The following is a 21,301-nucleotide window of genomic DNA, read 5'->3' on the forward strand; positions in this document are numbered from 1 at the left end:
AGGGAGACTCAGACAAGAGCTAAGAAACTGGGATACTCTAATGCACTAAAAACCTGGGCTCTTTGGTTGTTTTCCTTAGGTATTCCTTTCAGACCACATGTGCTGTGTGCATATATGTGTGTGTGCACACATACAAACACACACACACACACACACACACACACACACACACCATCCTCCTTATGGGAAGCAAGCTCTCCTAATTCTTGTTTAAAAGCCACTCATGTCTCTGGTCTTAAACTCACTGTCCCTTGCAACAGGAGGACAACTGCTGTCCACCCCTCACCCTCCTTAGGCACCAGTCCATGTAGCTATGATCTGGGCCGGAAAAAAAAAAGAAAAGAAAAAAGAAAAAAAGAAAAAAAGAAGAAAAATAGTATTGTATAGCACGTACTGTAACTCTAACACCCCAGACCTAGAAGTCCTGGGAGTCCAGTGGTGGCTGCTCCCTCACCAACGAAATTTTAAATTGGGCAAACGTTCATAGGGCACCCACTAGGTCACTTCTAGATACTACTGTTAGGTCTTAGGAAAATAAAGTGAGGATATCAACATGAAAGCTGATGATGAGGGTTCCTCAGCGAAAGTTTTGGGGTCGTGTTTTTCCAAATGATCTTTAGGTAAAGCCAAATACACAGAAGGAAAACATCCTGTTTTGAGAGAGGCCGGAAGTGTAGAAGCACAGCTATAACCCGTGAGTGTGTTAATTACTCAGGAAAGAGGCTTGGGAGCCCAAGGCTTGAATTTGGTGAATTCATGCAATTTGGAGCATTCCGACTTAGTATTGATCCCTAAACTCAATTTTGAAAACAGCCTCCACCGCAGATGTGTGGGTTGTGTTATCCCAGTATTTGTGTGCATCGATTGAACTAAAATAAAATGCATCATACTCTCCGCGAAGAAGGAAGAAGCAGGGACAGTCACAAGAGGAATAGCAGAAAGTGCATAGTTAATATGGGTTGTACGCCAATCCGCGAAACAAGTGCTCTAAACCCAGGGGGATTTCACGTAATAGCTAATTTGGTGAGAGCGAGAGTGCGCTAGCGGAGGGCCATCTAAGAAGGGGAAGGGAGACAGCTGAATACAGGTTTTTCCCTCGCTGGAATTAACATTTCCTTGTGATTTGCATCAACTAATGTCCAAACCCTCACAGTCCACCCAAGCCAGGTTTCTGCCACCAGTGTAAGCTTAGGAAGAAATTCGCTTTCTTCTAGTGTAGTGCCAGAGCTAAGAGGCTGCAGAGAGGCAGCAGCTGCTTTTCCCTTGGACCCACCAGGTCCTTAGGCCCAGGAAAGGCCGCGGGACCTAGCCCTGGAGGCGCTGTCTGCTTGCTCTCTAGCCCTTTCAGGACCAGCAGGACCCATGGGATTCTGTCCTCAAAGTTCTAGCAATGAACCCAGCGCCTGCCTGGTTTTGCCTATTCGCGTCCCGGATCCTAACTGGCTGGACAGGGACCCGGAGGTGACCGGAAGAGGAGATAGGAACATTCCATCTTAGACTAAAGAAATTATTTCCCCATGTTAAACCAACAGAACCAAACCCCTTCCTCTTATTTCTCCCATCTTCTGAGTCCTTGGCTGGTTTCTAATGAAGAGACTTGTGTGTGTCCCCGCGCCTAAGAGAGAGGAAGAGAGAAAAAGAGGGAGGGAAGGAGAGAGCGCTTTAAACAAAAGACAAGGAGGCCCAAGCAGGGGCCTGGAGCAGTCCCTGGAGCCCGCTCGGCCTGCAGACCCTCCAGTTCCCCAGCCAGGCAGGCAGACTGGAGAGGTTCTGCCACCGAGGCGGAAGGTCCGGAGCTCGCGCTCCACGCGGCCGAAGAAGAGCTGGAGATAAAGCCGGGATCCAGTGCATCCCAGCGAGGCTCCAATCAGCGCCCCGAGCTCGCAAGCCTGCCGTGGAGGCGCGACCCCCTGCGGGCTGGGACCGGAGACCGAAGCCCAGGCCCGGCTCAGCGGTCCTGGGTAGCCCCGGCTAGTCGGGTTCCCCCTGTGGCACTCAGCCAGCTGCTCTTGGGTGCTTGCGAGTTCAAACCACGCTGTCTCATTAATTAAAAGCTGGACAGCCTTGTCACTTTCTTTCCAGGCCGGAGCAGCACCTCTAGAAGTCCCTGCAGCACTCTTCGCCCCGCGCCTGCTTGCGCGTGAGGCCTTGGAGGTCGAGCGGCCATTTACTGCCCTCTGATTGCGCCGAGGACCAGGTTAGCTCATAAAGCCTTTCACACTCAACAATGGGGATTTTCTCAACAATTAACAAGAAACAACATAATAAAGCCATTTACAAAGACCTTGCTATTTACTATAAATTAGGCACTCTTTAAGAGACCAGTGCGTAATTTCACACACTTTACAACTGGGGCTGCATTTTAAACACCCGGGAAAACAAGCTTGTTGCACTTTCCTGTGACCCTATGCGCAGTGCACCTCTGTTTCCCCTCTTTCCCAGTAGCAGCTTTGTTTGCGTTGCTGCACTCCAACCTCCCAGCCGAGGGTGGTTTTCCAGGTCACTGTCTCACGTTTCCCGTTTCCAGGTCATCATTCCACACCAGACAGCACTGAAAGAAGTTCCAAGGGACAGGAACCCCGGAGCCAAAGCAAGCAAGCCTTGCCCCAGGTTACTCTCACTCAAGGAGTTACGCTGGGCCCGGTTAACGCGCCGGCTCCCTCCCCACTCGCTAGGCCTCTGCTCCTGAGCTACCTTCCCTGGAGGAGATCGCAGCCATGCTGGCCCAGGCCCTTTGCCACTCGCCTCCCACAAGCGCATTTTGGAGGCCTTGGAGTCCGCTGAGCAATGAAAAGAGCTGGGTTCCTTTTGCCTGGGGAGTAGGGATGAGGCCTGGGCAAGGAGGTGAGAAATACTGGGCGGCCAGTGCAGGAATGGGCACACAAAAGAAGTGCAAAGTGAGAGGAAGCATTCCAGTCTCTGATGGGGAGCAGGCCCAAGGCGGCCGAGGCGCCTGGCTGCCCTCTGCTCTCGCCTGATGGCCGCTTGGAGTGGAGGCTGCGCAGGACGAGCTGGGGGTGCAGGCTCTTCTGCCTAGAGGAGCGAAATCGTCCCACGTTCAGAGGAGAGCAAGATCTGGGCGGGAGAAAATAGAAAAGTCACAAAGAAATTGGTCTGCCACCATGCAAAATGGCGGCACTTAAACCTCTTCCTGCTGGGGACGGTGGCCCCTGGTCTGGGAACCCAGAGCTGCCCCGGGTCAGGGCAGTCCCCAGAGCCCTGTGGCTGGGGAAAGCAACCCTTGGAAGCCCCTCAGCCCCTGCGCCTGCGGTCCTTGGCCGGCTCCACGGTCCCTGGCCTCCCCTCCCAGGCCGCTAGGCCCGGAGCCCGCGCCAGCAGCCCCCGGCCACTGACCCCTGTTTACAAACACAGCCCGGGGGCGGGGTGGGGCCAGCCAGAGCGCGGGCTGCAGGGCTGGGGGGAGGCGGCGCGCTGCCCGGGACGCCACCAGCAGAGAGGAACCAGGAGTTGGTGCGAGAGAGCCGGCCCGGCAGCTGGAAAGGACTGAACGCCTTGTTTTTGAAACTGTCAATTCCCTCAACCCCTATTGTGAGGGCTTCATGCAAAACATCTCAGGCCTTTTAAAGTGGGAGCTTGTGAGGCCGCCACAGTTTGAAAAGGAGCGAGAGGAGCGGGGGGCCTAGGGCATGGGCAAAGACTGATAGCTGCCTCTCCCCCCCCCCCACCCCCCACCCCTTCCTCTCCTCTGTATTTTAAAGCAAAAGAGGGCCTGCCAAACAGGTAAAATGCGGCCCTCCCCCACCTCCTGGGTCTGCCCCGCGGACCCAGCCCCCAGGCTAGTTTGCAGAATGCCCTTTGGCCTAGGGAGCAAACCATAACCAAAGCCAGAGGGAAAGGCAAGGGAGAATCCTAGGCAGGACTAGGGTGTCAGGGAGGGCTCGCCAAGGTAGATGCCCTGTTTCTCCTGGCCAATTTCCTGAGTTTAACTGATAGGAGCCTTGATTTTTTTTTTTTTTTTTTATTCCTATTTTGACCCTGGGAAATCCCTCCCTCCACATATCCTTTTCAGCAGGAAGATGTTTTCAAGGTGAAGCAAAACTCACATTTTCTTTCTTTTATAGATGCTGATGTTTTATTGTTTTTTTTTAGAAAAATTTCACCGTGGAGTATTTTTGTTTTCTTTGAAAGAAAAAAAAATGCTTTTCAGGAATTAGTTTCATCTCCATTTCTTCCTGCATGCATATAACACTACCTTTCTCAGAAATTCCCAGGCCAATTCTTGCTGGCTAAGAACTTTGAGGAATCTCTGGACCACTGAAAGTCACGCAGACACAAATAAGATTAAAAAAAAAAAAAAAAAGAAAGAAATCCACACACCAGCCCATCTAGTTTGTGTTATTGCTGTTTAGTGGTGGTTCCTTGTTGGTTTTCAAATAAACAACCATTATTGAGATTACTCCACTGTAATCAAGTAAGGCCATAGAAAGGAACACCCACTCTAAAGAGTAAATACTTGGGGGGGGGGTGCTGCATTTTCTATAAAGGCAGATAACCTGACTGGGGGAAAAAGGTACACTCATTTCTTTATAAAATAATTAAATCTTCACAGTCTTATCAGGAAATTATGTTTATAGGAGACCAGAAATAAGTTTGCTTCACCAAAAAGACAGCAAAAGCAGCTTTTCCTACACTTTCCCCATGTCTGTGGAGCTAATTTAGACACAGGAACCAGTGACCCTAGAGCCTGATAGCACTTAAAAGAACAATTCTATTCCCTGAAAACATTTAAATGTAAAAATGCAACCTGTCAATGGAGGTAACTTTTGTTTTTCTCTCAGTAAGGCTTAACTTTTGAACAAATGTGACATTTATAGCAGCTGAGAAAGACCTAGAAATTGTCTTTAATCATAAAACGACCCAAATAAAATAAACTGTGCTGGGAGTAATTCCCACAGCAGGATGGAAAACCAGCTGAGGACTACTAGGAATTGAAAGGGTACCTTCTATTTGCACACTAAGACTTACTTTTTGGTACACTTTGCTGACAGATGCCCCAGCTAGCGTTTGCTCTGGTTGGATGGCCTATAGGAACATTATGGGGTAATATTTGTGTTGCCTACTTAAGGTCTTTCTTTTTGATGGTATCACTCTGGCATGCCTCGGCCTCCATACTACTCCTTCCCCAGCTCCTATGAGCTGAAACTACTGATTCTCTGAGGATTAGAGACCAAGTGTCCAAACCAGAGGCTGATATTCTGTGCAAAATTCTATGGGTTATTTGCTTTAATTTGTGCTTATTCCGTCTTACAGTGTCCCCACACTCAAGATCCGTAGACTTCAAATATATTCTCAGTTTATAATTTGGTAACAGTCTGTAGCCAACATAGAAAGTCCTAGTCTAAATGCAGTAGTCACTATACTTGAACTTTCTTGTCTTGGCACTAATTAAAGAGTAGAAATTACAGACTTCCCTTGTGTGGGTGTCATACCTTTTATAGACTGATTTTTTTTTTTTTTTTTTTAGGACAACTCACTGTCCCTAAGTTCTGCATTGCCTTCCAGAGGGGAAAGAAATCAGGCTCAGAAATCAGTTGTTCAGTTTTCTAGGACTTTTAACTAAGAATATGGACTAGTCTTTGGAATTATATACAAGCACAAGTTCAAGGATAACATCCCCCAATTTTTGCTTTGCCCATATCTATGATTCCAATAAAAAATGACCCAGTGGGCCTACATCTGGCAACATTCAAGAAGGCAAGGAAGGGAGGCAGTCCAAAGCATCAATTTACTCCATCCAAATGTATCTGGATGCAGGTACTCTCAGCCTCTGTCCTTTACAACAGGGGAAAACCACAGATCATACACAGCAATTAGGCCTGAGACCATCCAGAACTATCTGAAACATTTATAGACAAAAAGAAATTTTCAAAAGGAGTAGGAATTAAAAGGTTAAGGAAAATAAATAGCTGAATTTCCATGAGAAATAATGATTTAAATCCACACAGTAAACATTTCATTGGTGTTTTGTTTTGCTCTGTGATTTATGGTCTATAGATGCAATGTCTTAGACTAAAGATAACAAGGATCTGAGATACATAATTTGGTGGCCCAAGAATTACTGGATTCAACTTTCATTAAAATAACACCTAATCATTGCTTTACTTTCTTAAATATGAAACTCGTAGTAGTTGGTCTGTAACAAGCTTGGAAAGTTTTTCTGTTATTTGAGAAGAAATCTGCCAGGGTTATGCACGGAACCCGATTGGTCTCATCACAAAGTATTACCACAAAACACTGCACCCAATGAGTGCATTTCTTCTAGGCCAAAACATTACAAGTGAAAATGTCAACAAAACCATTCATTCTTGTTAACCCTTCTTCAATCTGGAATAAGTAGAAATGTATGGAACCAGGAATTTTAAACAGTGTTTTTAATTGAAAATAAAGCTAAAGCATGCTTTTCAACAGTGCAAATTTCCATAATTTTGATTTACTGCTCTCGTCGTTACAACACAGTACACCAGCCTGGCCCTTACCAAGGGGTAGACCATTTGCATGTGGAACTCCTTTGATTTTAAGTGCAAATATAGATAGTCACCTCTGATTGTCACTTGCAGTAGAAACTCCTGTTCTATACACAGGATGGCCTGAAAACAGACGTTTAGAGAGATGCAGGAAGAAAAAAAAAAGCATAAGGTAATAAAATCCAAGTGCCTGAGTTCTGGTACCAAAAAGCCCTGAAATAACTGTTATTTTTCACTTGGGGTGTTACGACTCTGACTCCTCTTTTTCTTTTTCTTGGTTGTATTTAATGATTGGTCACTATGAAGAGTTAGACCATTAAATATCCTGCTATTAAGAGAAATGTTTTAATTGTTTTGAAAGCTTGAAGAGTCAGCTTCAGACCACAAGATAAGCAGGACCACAGTGAGAGTCATCCTATTTTTAAATGTTTGGGTGAGAGTACAGAAAGGACTTTTCCAATTGCAAGGAGTGACTGCTAGGTTTAAAAAAAAAAAAAAGCACATCCTTTAAAAAAAAAATCCCATATTTCTCTTACTTCTTACACAAGGGACAGCTTTTTAACCAGCATCCAATCAGGACTCATACCCCAATCTTTCCATTAAAAAAAAAGTTAAGTGCAACTACTCTTGGAAAGAGAATGAGGGTAGTTAAAAAAAAAGACACCCCACAAATAAGAGCTCCAGAAAATTACATTTTGGGCTCACAGAAACTTCTTGCTACCTTATTGTGTAACCATGTAACCTAACAAACTTTCACTGAATACCAGTTACACTTTCGGGTCTGAAATCTAGTGCATAAACTTAATGGCTCATTGTAATATTTATTATTCAACCTTTTGACATTTATTTGTAGCAGTTGAACTGAGGTACCGGTGCATTATTAGCATTGAAACAGTAAAGTGTTCCAGCTCTACCATAATAACTGAGTTTTACTTGAGTCTTTAGCCTGAAGTAGTCTGTGGTATGTAAACCAACCCTTCTCCCACCCCACCCCCACCCTACTTAAAAAAAAAAAAAAACCCGCAATGGGAAAAAAAGTAATCCGATTTCTGTCTTCAAAATGCGATAAACCAGGACTCCAAAGGGGGGGTGTAACACCATTAATGGACTTGTACAAGCCATCCTGTGCAGTTTACAACAAAAGGAAGGTAATATGGTTCAAGAAAATATCTTCCAAAACATTTTTATGAATTAAATTTCCTGAATTTGTGACTAGGTGGAAGAGGTATTGCAGAACCGCCCAGCTGCCATTTCCATATAGGATGGGCCTTGTGAGGAGGTTGGGAATCCTTGGTGGTGTTTAAGGAATACGCTGGCCACAAATCCCCATCCTTCCCAATAATGAGTGATGGTGGACAAGGAAAATTTGCCATGAAATTAAATGGCCTTTTCACTGCTGATGCTACATTGCTGGCTACCTTTTTGCGTCTGTTTAAAACCGTAAAGTCATCCAGTGTTCCTTCATGTGTCTCAGTTTTACCTGTAGGACGAGGGCTTCTAGCTGATTTCAAATTTGGTTTGACTGGAGGTGTCTGAAGGACTGGTCGTTTACCCAGTACTAGTGTCCGGTAATTTTTTCTCACCCTGGCACCAAATTTATATTCCCCATCCTCAGGTTTTGGAGATCCTAAAGTGCATGAAAGGCCCTGACTCTGAGCCAGTGGGTTTAAGGAAGGAGTTTCTTTCTCAGGGCATGCAAAGCCTTCCTTGGCTGTGGTTAAAAAGGCGTCCTCCTCTTTCTTCTCGGTGACACTGTAAAACTCACCCTTGGTATCATTGCACTCGCACTTTAGCTTATCTGTGATAAGATCGGGTTCATAGTCTTCATTAGCACTACTGTCTTCTACTTTGATTTTAATATTGTGCAGAAATGGCAATGTCTTGTCGCCTGTATTAGTGCAGAGATTCTCAGCTTTAGCTGCTGCTGCTGCTGCTGCTGCTGCATCCACTTCGGGATCAGTCTGCGAAGAGGCCAAATCCGTCGCAAATTCAAGACAATGAGGGATTTTGGAATCTTTTCCTGAATTTGTTGCTGTTCCACAAGAATCATTATTTAAGAACCTAGCAGCTATTGTATTATTATCTGAACAGTGTGTCGTAGGAGTTGCTTGTAGGCATTTCCTAGCCTCTCGGAGTATTCTTTGTTGTGGAAATACATTGTTTGTCTTTGGGCTAGGTGAAGAGGCCCCCTCTGCCAGGCAGTTAATTGTCAGGTCAGTTCTCTTTACAGTACTGGAAATTTCAGAGTGTGGGAATGTAATCTCAGATACCCTATCGTTCCTTATCTCTGGGAAACAACTCCCCATGCTGGCCGGGCAGTACACCGGAGCCCCTTTGGGAGCCCAGCCCTGCAGACTCCACTCCTCTGGCGACTCGGCTTTGACACTACTCTTGAGGTCGGGAAGTCGGCCGGCATCCTCGAAAGCAGCGGGTTTGGTTGCAGCGGCGGCGGAGGCCAGATGGTACAAGAAGTTGGCCTGCGCCTGCACGCTGGGAGGCTTGCAGAAGCTGGTGCGCCTGAAACGGATGCTCTGCACTGACACTTGGCTGGAACCGGAGCTGGAGTCTGACTCGGTGGACGAGTCCTCCTCCTCGGAGCTGATTTCACTGGAATCCGAGGCCCCGCTGCCCCCCTCTTCCTCCTCCTCCTCTTCCTCCTCCTCCTCTCCTTCCTCCTCCTCTTCCTCTGAGGACATCGAGTTGCTGGAGCTGGACAAACTGGATCCAAAATCCGAGTCGTTGGCTGCATGGTCGGAGTAGGAGCTGGACTCGGAGTCGCTGCTACAACTCTCGGGAAAGCTTCCTAGATGGGGCTGCGGTCGGTGGTGGTGAGGGGGGTGGTGACTCGGCGCTGGCTGCTGGGCCCGATGGTGGTGGTGATGGTGATGGTGGTGGTGGTGGTGGTGGTGGTGGGGAGGCGGGCAGAAGCTGTTGACCAGATGAAACCTCTCCAAGCAAGTGGCCCCGGCGGCCGCCGCCGCCGCCGCTGCCGCCGCTGCCGCCGCCGCCGCCGCCTTGGCTTTGTAGGACCTGGGCAGCAGCAGCAGTCGCCGGGCGCCGGCGTGAGGCGCGAGCAGGCAGTTCTTGGCGCCCCCGCGCTTGCGTTTGCAGCGGTAGGTCAGGCTCACCGGGCCCCCGGCTCCGGTCGCCGCCTTGGGCTGGGGCCCGGCCGCCGACGCCTGGTAGTAGGCGGCGGCGGCGGCGGCGGCGGCGGCAGCGGCAGCGGCGGCGGCGGCGGCGGCGGCCGCCGGGTGCTTGCTGCACAGCAGGCTCCGAAAATAAGCGGGATCCGAGTGGAAGGCGACGTAGTTTCCCTGGAGCGGGGCAGTTTCATAGTTTAAAGGGGGTTTGCAAGGCGAGCGAACGATCTCCGGGTAGTGCGAGCCCGGGTATTTGCTAAAAATCTGAGGTAGATGGGCGGCGGGGCGCGCGGCTGCGGCGCCCGGACGCTGGGACTGCGCGCTGATTGGCAGGGGCCGCGCGGCTCCGCTCAGGCCCCGCCAAAGTTGGTGCTTGTCCTTCCAAAAAGCCGGGCGGGGGCTGGCGGCGGCGGCGCGCTCTGGCGGCGGCGCCTTTGTGGCCAGGGCCCGTCCGACCCTCCTGCGCTTGGTCTTGAGCACACGCTCGGTTTTGCAGGAGGTATAGAGCGCTTCTACGTCTTCCCGGGAGATGAGCGTGCATTTGGCCGCGTGGAAGGCGATACTGTTGATTGCTTTGAGTTTCCGCAACTCCTCCAGATCGCAGTGGTGCTTTTTCACTTTCAGATGATCCATGCGCTTGTGCACGGTCGTCCTCGGGATGTTTTTCAGCAGATCTGTGAAGACTTGGGAGAGAGCAAACATTTGCTTTCCTTTAATGATGAGGTAGCCGAGCCTCACGCCATCCACCTCTTCGAAACCTGACTTCAGGTCTCCCATCTCGGGCACTAAATGATCCCCACCATTTGCAGTAAATATATACGTGACGCATACATACACATGTATGTATGTTAATCCTCCGCCAGATGCTGCGTGTGTCTCAAGGCATCCTGCTAATAAAATAACAAAGACTGTTATTCCCGGCGAAGGGAGTGCCAAACTCTAGGCGAATTATTGGGGGGGGGGGAGAAAAACCCCATGAAATTACACTGACTTGATTCTTGCTTTTTTTTTGGTTTTCGTTTTTTTAAAAAAGAGGGAAAAAACCATCCGGTTTCAGATCTGCCAGTGTGTTGGTCTGAGTCCTCGATGCGGATCAGTACCTGGGCCCCTCTACTCCTTCCTTCTCCATTGGAGCACTATGATAATGGAATGTGAAGGGAGAAAGAGAAAAGAAATGCAGCTGCTATTCCCGCCGCTGCTTTAGCTACAAATAAAATGACAGAGTGAAGTGAGCTCGTCCGGAGACACCTTCATCAATTAATTCCCCTAAAGCCAACGCTGATTGGACACTCCTGACAGGTGATGCAATAAAAATTGATATTCCACCCCTTCCCCCCAAAATCTCCTACTAATTAGCATACCCTTATACTGCCACCTCCCCTCCCAAAGTAAATAATACAGCCGGTATATAAATCTTTCCATTAAACTATCGGAGCTCAGAAACAGCCTGACTCACAGACTTCATCAGAAGCAGTGTGTGTACGCAAAAAAAAAAAAAAAAAAAAAAAAAAAAAAAAAAAAGCCACCGTATATTCCCCTTTAAAGAAATACTGCCTATTTTTTGCTTTATTTGCATTTTACCGATACAGCTATTATCGTTTCAAAGGAAAGCATTTTAAAAACATTATCAAACCCAAATAGATATACCCCACCCCTCTTTTCTTTGGAAAATGAAGCTTAAGGGGAAACGTGCCAGAATAGCCTGGTATTTCCCTTATGGGAGTGAGGAAGGAGACAGGCTGGGAGCTCCAAAGTTAAACCGAGAGGTGAACCAACCCAGTACAGACTTACGTTTGCAATTTCTCTCGATCCCCCACCCCCACCCCAAATGCCCTTTTACAACCAGAAACAAAGTTATTTGACCAAGAAAGCAGTTCAAGGCTCCAGCTCAGGAACATGTAACAATTCAACTAGGTTTCTGTTCTCTGCTGGGGAGTGGGGTAGGGGGGAGGTAGTTTCACGTCAGACTCATAACAAAGCATAGATAAGCCAGAAATGTGTACACTTTTCAGATTAACCAGCCTGGACTAGAGGTGGGGTCGTTGTAGAGTGTCCAGCACACGCTTTAGCCAGGGTCTTGTCTTCCACAGAGCAGAATTCCAGGGACCAGATTACTTCCTTCTGCAGCAAAGGGAACAAAATGTAAAGCACCAAGGTGCTTCCAGAAGTTTTACATAAAAACGAGGAAAAGAAAGTGCTGATGTATGATGCACACCATTTCAGTGGGCGATGTTGGTTTGCCTGGTAGTTTAGATGAATCTTCCACAGCTCCCATTTTCCCCCAAGAAAGCCAGGCATCTGTTTTAACAAAATCACTTTGGATGAATATCCATCTGGTTTAACCTCTTCTTAGTCACTGGCATGGCTTACTGTCGTTTTCAAGAATATCCAAAATATTGCCAAGGGAGAGCCAGGCCCTTCCACTTGCATTTGCAGGGATCTCAGGCTGGTGAGGTGGCTGCTTGGCAAAATTAGGCAAAATCTTCATCCGTGTTTGCAACTACAGTATATATGCAACCCAGGCATCTACATGTTTCCTTCTTCCTCCCAAAACAGACACATCCCTGAGGTTAAAGAATGAACATATTTCTGAACCTGCAAGGAAAAAAAAATGCACAATAATTTCTTTCTTCATATTCAAAAGTTCCAGTTTCTCCTGCTGTGGTCTGGCCAGCAGGAGCAGGTATGAGTCAAAAAAGAAAGAAAAGAAAAAAATCTTTAAAAAAAAAAAAACCACAAAAAAACAGGAATCAGACATATAAAAAGATAGTTTGCTTGACAAGATGAAATCTCAGCCATGGTTCCCCGCCCCCACCCTCATCTCCCTTGTAATTTTCCCAGGAATTTTGAAGAGAATTGGGAATTTCAAGAAGTACATCCGGAAATTAAGGAAGTCTATTTAAGAGCGTCTGTAACTCAGGAGGTTGGGATTTGAAAAGTCAGCTCTGGACTACTGTTGCACTCAGCACAGATGTAATCGCCGCTCTTCAACTTAATCAATGTGTGTACAAACCGCGATGTCTAGTTCTTGCCTTTGAAATCTAAGGCTAGCATTTCCATCCAAGAAATCAGAGCTACAGCAAATTACATTTTTGTCCCTTGAATGAGAGAAGGATCATTGAATGGATCTCGTGATATTTCAGGCTTTAAACGTAACCGAGAGGCAGCAATGAACAATGCCTCGTCACAGCTAATACCATCCACCGACTTGGCTTTCTTTTGCATCTGGTTCTAGCACACCGAGTTTTTCTCTTTCACTTTCACAGGAGGCAAAATGTGCAAGCTTTAAGCAGAAATCGAAGTTTCCAGGAAAAGCAAATGCTGGTGTTTGTTGTTTTAAAGTAGGATGACCAGAGCCTTTCTATTGCCAAAGACAGTGTTTTAAAATTCCTCCTGATGCACTTATATACTGCCAGCCCTCTCCTTCCCACCCCACCCCCGCCCATTCCCCTCCTCCAGCTCTAAGATGTAGACCAAAGAGTCAAACAGCCAAGAAACAGTAAACTAAAAAAAAAAAGGGGGGGGGTGGCTTTAAGAAGACATTACAAAAGGTTGGCTATGGCGTCTTTTTTGATGGGGGAGGGGGGCAGGTAGTTTTAGTTGTTCTTGGTTCTTGTTTAGATTCTCTCTCTCCCCCTCCGCCCCCATGCTCCTATTTACCTTGCACATAGGAGCATACTTTATTAAACATTTCAAATTTACCGTCCTGTCCTCTCTACTTTTAAAACATTTGGAATGTGGGTGATTTTGAAAATTAGTACAATACTGAGTATTATTTTTAAACTAAAGGTATAATCTGTTGGATCAATTACAAAAAAAAAGGTAAAAGACAAGGGATTTGGGGGGATGTGTCTCTATGTATACTTAGAAAGTGTCTCTATGTACAGAGACACACCTTTACGTTTATACACTTTAAATACTCCTATTACACATCTTTCTTTCTGTCTAATACATTCTTTTGTTCCCGTAACTTCCCCATCCTAGGGTGAGTGTGTTAAGGCTCCAGGACTGGGGCTTGTGCACACACACACACACACACACACACACACACGCACGCACATGCACACGCACGCACACGGAATGTGACAGACAGCTTTCTTTGGCCATCAGCACACGCTGCACATCCGGGGTCTTCTCCAGGCCCATTGGGGGTCGATCCCGATAAAAAGACCTAGCAGAGGCCCCTGAGCGCTCACACATGAAAGGCAGGGGACCTTAAGATGGATTTGCATGCACACCGGGGATTTCGATCAATAGCTACCAACATTTATGGCTTAGATTATTAATGTGAAAGCTGGCCAAAAGAATAGGGATGAAAAATTAAAGGTATCTGTTATCAATTATGCTTAAAGTTATGCAATAATTTACTTAGTTTGCCTGGATGTGCAGATCCAGATGTATGAAGTACTATTCTTCAAAAGCCAGGGGGTTTCTTTGATAAATTTGTTGACCATGTCAGCCGCCTCTGCAATCAAAGATGAACCCAATTCAGATGATGGACTGTATTCAAATTCTTTTTAAGAAAGGATATATCAGCTTCTATGCTTCTCAAACACATGTACATATGTGGGGGGATATGCTTAAATGAACACTTATACACACACATATACACATCTCTGTAAGTCTAGGGAATAATTGAGAATTTAAGTGTATATATATACATGTATATATGTACATACATACACACACACACATATATATGATATGCATTGACTTTGTTAATGAAATGTGATCATTTACTCAGGGAGGAATGCAAAGTCTACACTATCCTAAAAAGTATTTTAGCTTGCAAAGAAAAACAAAGTTGCTTGCAAAAGAAAAATCTTCTGTAGCAAATACAGTTTCAAATGTATTCTTAATGTCCACTTATTTCTGCATTTATTGTAAAAAAAAAATCAGCACTTTCAGTTTTTAAAGTGATGGGCTATGAAGATCTGAACATATTTGTCTTTACTTATCCCATATGACTGTGGTAAATTCACCTTCAGATGCTCTATTTTGATTTATTTTCACTGTATTTTATGTTTAAATACCATAGCAATTCAGTCTGACCTCTTTCCTCTGGAGCGAAGTAATGCACAAGGCATTCACAGTCTTTTAAATGGTTAGCTGGGAAATGCAGCAGCAATTTGCAGGAGTAGTTTGCTAATGGGGAAAGTTCTTTGGAAAATCTGAAGGAAAACCTAAGAGTACTTTTGCATTTCTAACCTACAACTGTTATACAATTAAAGTATTGAAGGGCATTAAAATAATCCGTTTTCATCCATGCTCTCACCCATACATACATAATTTAAATGAGGATCACACACACCACAACCACCACCACCACCACCACCACCACCACCACCACCACCAAACTCTTCACCATATATATTTGTTTTAGTGATTGCTGGATACATTTTGTTCAAAGTGAATTCAAACAGAAAAAAGTAAGGGACAGCACAAAGGCCCCAACAGTGTAAGTACCATGGTTAGAAGAATAAAAGAAGTCTCTTATACTGTTAACTAAAATTAACTAATAATAATATGAGGTATAAAATAATAAAATCTCATATGACTGAATTAGTTGAAGATATAGGACAACACAATCTAAATAGTCCTTTAGCTAAACTTAACTGATACCACATCTTCTTTCCTCTTTGGGAGGTGAAAATGGGAAGAGAAAAAGAATAATTAGCTAAAATGAGGGATAAACTATAATTTAGGATATTTTCTTTAAACTCTTTCTTCCTTTTCTTTCTTTCTTTCTTTTTTTCTTTTTTTTTAAAATCTCATTCAAATATATCAGGGCATGTCTCCCAATGGGCCCATCCTTCTGTTCTTGGACATTTAAAAATCCTGTCTTTAACAGAAGTTTGGGACACAGAGTATATGCCATGTTGTCTATTGACCCATAATCAAAATGCAGTGACCTTCTACCCCCTTTTTGCCCCCTGACCCATCTTGAATTCAATGCAGCCTTTATAAATTTGCAAATCCTTGGAGGTAAAGGGTTTTTTTGTGAGGCTTTGTTCTGAAAAAGCCCTAAGAGTGTGCTTTCTAAATTAGACAAAGGTAAAGCTGAAAACCTTAGTGGATGAGATTTTATGCAGGTGAGCACTAGGCGACTCTTCAGATACGAATATTGCAAGCTAAACAAAACAGTTATAAGCACAGGAGACAAGGAGGGTTACAGATTGCATTAGAGTGTGGTACAAATCACTTCCATGATGTAAGAAATGGTTAGGCCACAATCTTCCTGCTTTTCTCATCTCAAGGGCTGTGGGGGACCCTAGTGACCAAGGAAAGAATGGGGGGGGGGGGTACACAGAGGAGGGAAGAAAGGTGGGGGAGGAGTGAGACCTGCCTTGAATCTGCAGGCACATCCCTTATCTCTTCTGCTATCAGCCAGTTTAAAGGACACCATAATTATGATGGTGATAAAACAATGCCTGCTTATGTGTGCTGAATAAATAAAGAATGTTTACAGCTCAAGAATCTTTTAATTCCAATTAAATGCTATCAAAGAAAAGCCACTTTTCCTACTACAACTGCCTTTCCCCCAATTATCCTGTTTTGTTGCAATATTTTCCTATGAGACACAAGGGCCTTTCACAATTGATCCTGAACATAGAGGACAAACTCACAGAAAGTAGAGTTCAATCTTCTATTAAATAATACACAAATCTCAAGAATGAACATTTATTGGGGTTACCCAAGTTTTTGTTTATTTTACACTAAGGCCAAATGTGAAGAAACTGAAGTGATGATTCTAAGTGTTGAGGCCTACCTAAGGGCTGCTGTAGCCACATTAAAATCTTGAGCACCCAGGAAAGCGGGAAAGATAAGGCAGAAACAGCGTGATGGTCTGCAAAGGGAATTCTCTGGTTCTCTTCCCCTGGCTTTAGCCCAAATCCTCCGAGAAGCATTGGAGCCAATCACTGACTTCCATTTTCAGCTACTGGAGCACACAAAAAAGCGGGAGATTAAAAAAACCCAAAAATCACAAGTTTGATTTTTATGGATATGTATCATTTCATATTCATGACATCAGCAAATCACATCATGATCAGACTGAAACATGGTTTGAACGCTCGTACCCATCAGGATGGTCACTAAACACTACTAAGCAGAAAATTTGCTTTTTATTTTGTGATTATAGAGTAAAAATAAAGTCTGTTAACTTAGCAAAGCTTACTTTTCAAAATCTGAGAAAAATTTACCCTAGTAAATCTCACATAAATGCTTCCTCTAAAGTTGTTCCACAATATTTTAATTCAAATCTTTGTCTCTTTCCTTTCTGTGTGGTAGTGTTTTGTTTGTTTTTAAAAAACACGTGGCACGGGGCATATGATGGAAAATGCACACATTCTGTTAAATGCCTATACAAAAGTGCCCTTTACTCCATCTAAGTAATGCTTTGCTGAGCAGAAGCTGAACAACAAAAAACTACTTTCCTTGAAGAAAAAATTTTTTTTTAAATTTCAAAGTAAATAGTATTGGTGAGGTGGTTAAAAAAAAAATCAATCACAAAAAAAAACCAAACCCAAAAACCGAAAAACAAAAAAAAAAAACTTCAGGGTATTTGTAAGTTTTCTGGAGAGTTGCAGGCCCTTTCCCCTTTGAAAGTTTAGAGATCCAATACCCTCAATTCTACTGGCAGAATTAGGTGGACTTAGAGGGTCCTAAACGTGACCGATTCACTAAGGCGGGGGGCTACAGCATGCAGCAACGTGCTCGGCAACTTAATCCTACGTTAAAAGAGGGCAGAGAGCGAAAAAGAATGGAATACAAACTCTCCCGACGTTCCTAGTTACTTTCAAGGTGGATTGTGTATTTTAAGGCCGATGGGAGCATCTGGTTTTTGGAGGAAAAAGAAGAGAAGGTAAGTGTTTGTCCTTGTATCCACCAGTTGGTAGAGAAACAATGAAAGAACAAAGGGAACCACTTCCTCATCTGAACATTTTCTGATCCTCCTGGGTTTCAAGCCTCAAGCTTGTACAGGGATTCGCCTTACTCTATCTTAAGTAGTAGTAGATTGCTACGGTTGTTGAACTAAGAATGAGAGAAAAGTTGAGAGGCAGTGTAAATATGCTAAATAATAATAAAGCCTTGCGGGTGGCGAATCTGCACTCCGCCCGGCGCGGCAACTTGCAGAAGTTGGAAAACGCATGAAGGCACAGCCCAGGAAATAACCTTTGCATACTAGGTCTCGAACTCAGTTTTTAAACAGCCTTTCTCGTTGTTTGAAGGAATCTCTGCGCAGACTGTGTAGTAGGTACTGTTCTATGGGAAGAGAGTGGTGGTCGATTTAGGTCTAAAGTTGATTTCTATCGCTATCCTAAAAAAAGAGTATTTTTAAAAGGAAAGAGGATTCAATTATTGACGCTACTGCTTGCTAATGGAAGAAACGGCAGCGATGGCTGAGGGAGGAGAGGGATGGTATTTAAGTATATTTGCTTTGGGGGGTACTCTGGTTATTGGCAAGTCTGCTTTTGTGGGTCTGTGTGACTAAGTGACTGGGCGCTCTCTGCATTCTATATAAATGGATCCGCGTGTGGGGGGAGCCCTCCAAGACGTCGAGCACGTGAAACATGATTTCTTTTTACTGCCCCCCAAGCAGCGACCAAGCCCCCATCCACCCCACCCCACCTCAAAATGCGTATATTACCTGCCCTGTTACAGTGACACATGTTTATGTTTATAGTGCTGGTTTGTAGTAGTGTCAAGAGCCGCGGCGAGGAGGAGGAGGAGGAGGGGGGGGAGGAGGAGAGACGAGAGGGAGGAGTAAATGCAACCACCCCCACTTGTTGTTAAAGCAAATTTACTGCGTTCTTGCCAGCCCCATGCGGGGGGCTGGGATGAGTGGTGGGGAAGGGGCGAGCTGGGCTGTGTGTTGGCAGTGGAGGGGGGGGTGGGTGGGGGTGGGCTGGGAGCCGCCACGCAGCTCCTCTCTCTCCAGCAGCCCGGTCAATAGGGGAGCACGCTGGCGCGGCGGAAAACAAAAAGGTTCCTCCCGCTCGCTGCGTTCACGTGGGGGAGCTCTGCGCGCCGGGCTCCTGGGCCCCGACCTCTGACCCCGGCTCCTCTCGGCTCTCTCCCGGTGTGGCTCGGCCACTTTTTACCCAGGATGCCACGCGCGGGCCGCGCTCGTGTCGGGCCCGAGCCCCTTCCTAATCCGCCCTGCCGGGACTCGCGGCCCCTCCCCCTGCGCCGCTCGCCCCGCGGGAGGATTCTCCGCCGGGGAACCCCCCGCCCCGCCCCCACCCGGGCCCTGGCGGCGGAGACGGCAGCCCGGGGCCGCCGGGGGCGGGGTGCCGGCTGGGCGCTGCGGGGCCGCGGGGGCGGGGAGGGCCCCCGGGCGGCGAGAGGAGGCCGGGCCCGCGGCCCTGCCGAGGCCTGGACCTGTTGACTGCCATTGGTCCGCTCGGTCCGCGCCCTCTCTCTGCCCGCGCCGCCCCAGCCCTTCTGCAGAATCCAGGGGAGGAAACGGGGTGGCTCCTCTCCCCGCCTCCCTCCAACTTTTTTTTTTTTTTTCCCCCTCTGGGGGGGGGGGGGGACGGGAGGGTGAGGCCGATCTGCAAACTCCTCGGCGGCCCCAGCCTTCCTCGGAAAGTATCGTCACGCGCGGGCCCGCCGCCCCCTCCGGCCCCCGCTATTTAAGTCCTTCGCCCCTGGCGGCCCGACTCGCGGCCGAGAGCCCGCGGGCCCTGCGCCCCCGCCGGGCGTCCCGCGTCCCCGCCGGGCCGGCTGCTCTCGGCCTCGCTAGCTCCCTCGTCCTCGTTACTTTCTCCCCAGTCCCAGGAGGCGTGAGCTAAAACCTCCGATTTGCTGCGTGCTGCTGGGCACATCCTCTCTTCAGGAGGCATTCGCTGGAGAGTTTTCAAACAACTGTAGTGGAAGGAGGAAATTAAAGAGGAATTAGTTCATTGCAGGTTTTTAAGACGCCGCGCTTCCAATTTTATTTTTCCTTAACACGGGAGGATGGAGTTAGGGTTAAATAAAGGGTGTGCTGGATTGCCTGTCTTTCCTTCTAGAGTGGGGTTTCTGGAGGAAATCTTTCCCGGAAGGAAACAGCAACTCAGCATTACTCGGGCAATGAGACTTCAAGACCACTTCTGGAAACCGAGGGAGAGAGTAAAAATGCGTTGAGAGAACAGGAGGAAGGAGGCCACGGCTACAGCTGGGGTCACCAAAGGAAGCGCCTCCTGTGGCATGGGGGAAGGGCCGGCCTAGGGAGGTGGCCGGGGTCGGGAGGCCAGAGCGGGGCTGGCGAGCGGGAAAACCCGGGGGCTGAGGCGGAGGAAGCGGGAGCCGCGGGGCTCCAGGCTGCTCCCATTGTTCCGCCCTAGCGCCGAAGCCCTGCGACGCCTTTTTCCCGGGGGAGGGATTTGCGCCTCGTCCTCTCCAGCCCGCGGCCCGCGGAAGTCCACAGGGCTCCCCCAGCTCGGACCGGGCGCTTTTGTGACCCTCGGTGGCCTGCAGGGGCTTTCCCAGCCGCAGACCTCGTAGAAAGGCGCTTTCACAACGTGCAGCTGCACGGCAAGACTTTAGGCCAGCTCCCACGTTACCAGGGAAAGAAAGCTGCATAGATGTTTATAAAGTCATCACTAGATAAGCGACAACGTGGGCCACCCCCCCATGGGAAATTAGAGCAGATTTTATATAATATTTAAAATGTCTTTAAATGTAGGGATTCGAAAATGAGCGTTAGGGTTCAAAGCAGTTCGGAAAAGCACGTTTTTTTGTCCTCATTTGTTACCACGCAGCTCTTTGTTGTGAACAAGAAGTCTGGTTTTAAAAGGAAGGGCTCTAACAAAAAGGGGCTTGGTTTGTTAAGGTGAAACGCGTTTCCAAAATAACAGGGAATTTCAAAGGGGAAAAACGTCCATTATGACTTTAAACCACGGTTTGGAAACAAAATAAATTGCAACCCATCCTAAGAAACTGTTTTCCTTTGTGGGTCATGTGGGAAAAGTATTTTTGGCAAACGTCAGTTTTTAAAAAATGAAGATTTCCAACAAGTGATCCTGGTCTTGTAGACAAGACAAAAGTCCTCCTGCGTGAGAACTCGTGAAGAAATAATTTCAGTCCTGTGGCCCAAAGCTTACTAGGAAAAAGAGTAATTTGGATTTAGGAATTATAATAGACTTTGTGGAAATTCCTTCTAAAATACTCATTACGAGTCTGCGTATTATGCAGCACTGTTTCCCAAGGTGGATTTTAAAAAACCAATTAGAATTGATCTCTAATGGAATATTATATTTACACGTCATCATGAAAACATCATTTGGCAAGAGTTTTGAATTAGAAAATGAAGTTAACAGATGATGTCGTAAATAGCATGTTTGAAAAGACCCCTTAAGAGTCAGTTAAAGGTGGTGAAGGTTGTGATTTTGCATTTGAAATGCTAGAGAAGTAGTTTGCATTTGAACACTTTCATTTTGTAGGTCTTCTTTCTAAAGCTCCATTTCCTCCTGGAAATCATTCACTTATTTCGAAGCACAGGGAAAAATTTTATGGGAGAAGTCATTTAAAGCATAACCATGGAAAGGTTGGAATAGGAGAAAAATCGAGGTTGAAAATTAAGTATTTTCAATCTGTTCATTCTGTTTCACACTCATCCCCTGCTCAATTTACATTTTTTATTTATAAGCCTTTGAATATTTAGAATAGCTCTGCAAGTTTATCTGTTAT

General features: G+C 46.4%; 1 protein-coding gene across 1 annotated transcript; it reads right to left on the reverse strand.

Annotated features, from left to right (window-relative positions):
• Positions 1-7,510: 7,510 nt before the first annotated feature.
• On the reverse strand, positions 7,511-10,811 carry Skida1 (SKI/DACH domain containing 1). The gene has a single exon (XM_059262454.1). The coding sequence runs from the start codon at positions 10,400-10,402 to the stop codon at positions 7,670-7,672; it is 2,733 nt and encodes a 910-aa protein (XP_059118437.1). The 5' UTR covers positions 10,403-10,811; the 3' UTR covers positions 7,511-7,669.
• Positions 10,812-21,301: the final 10,490 nt, after the last annotated feature.

Source organism: Peromyscus eremicus, chromosome 5 (genome assembly GCF_949786415.1).
Source record: "Peromyscus eremicus chromosome 5, PerEre_H2_v1, whole genome shotgun sequence".
Classification (NCBI taxonomy): Eukaryota; Metazoa; Chordata; class Mammalia; order Rodentia; family Cricetidae; genus Peromyscus; species Peromyscus eremicus.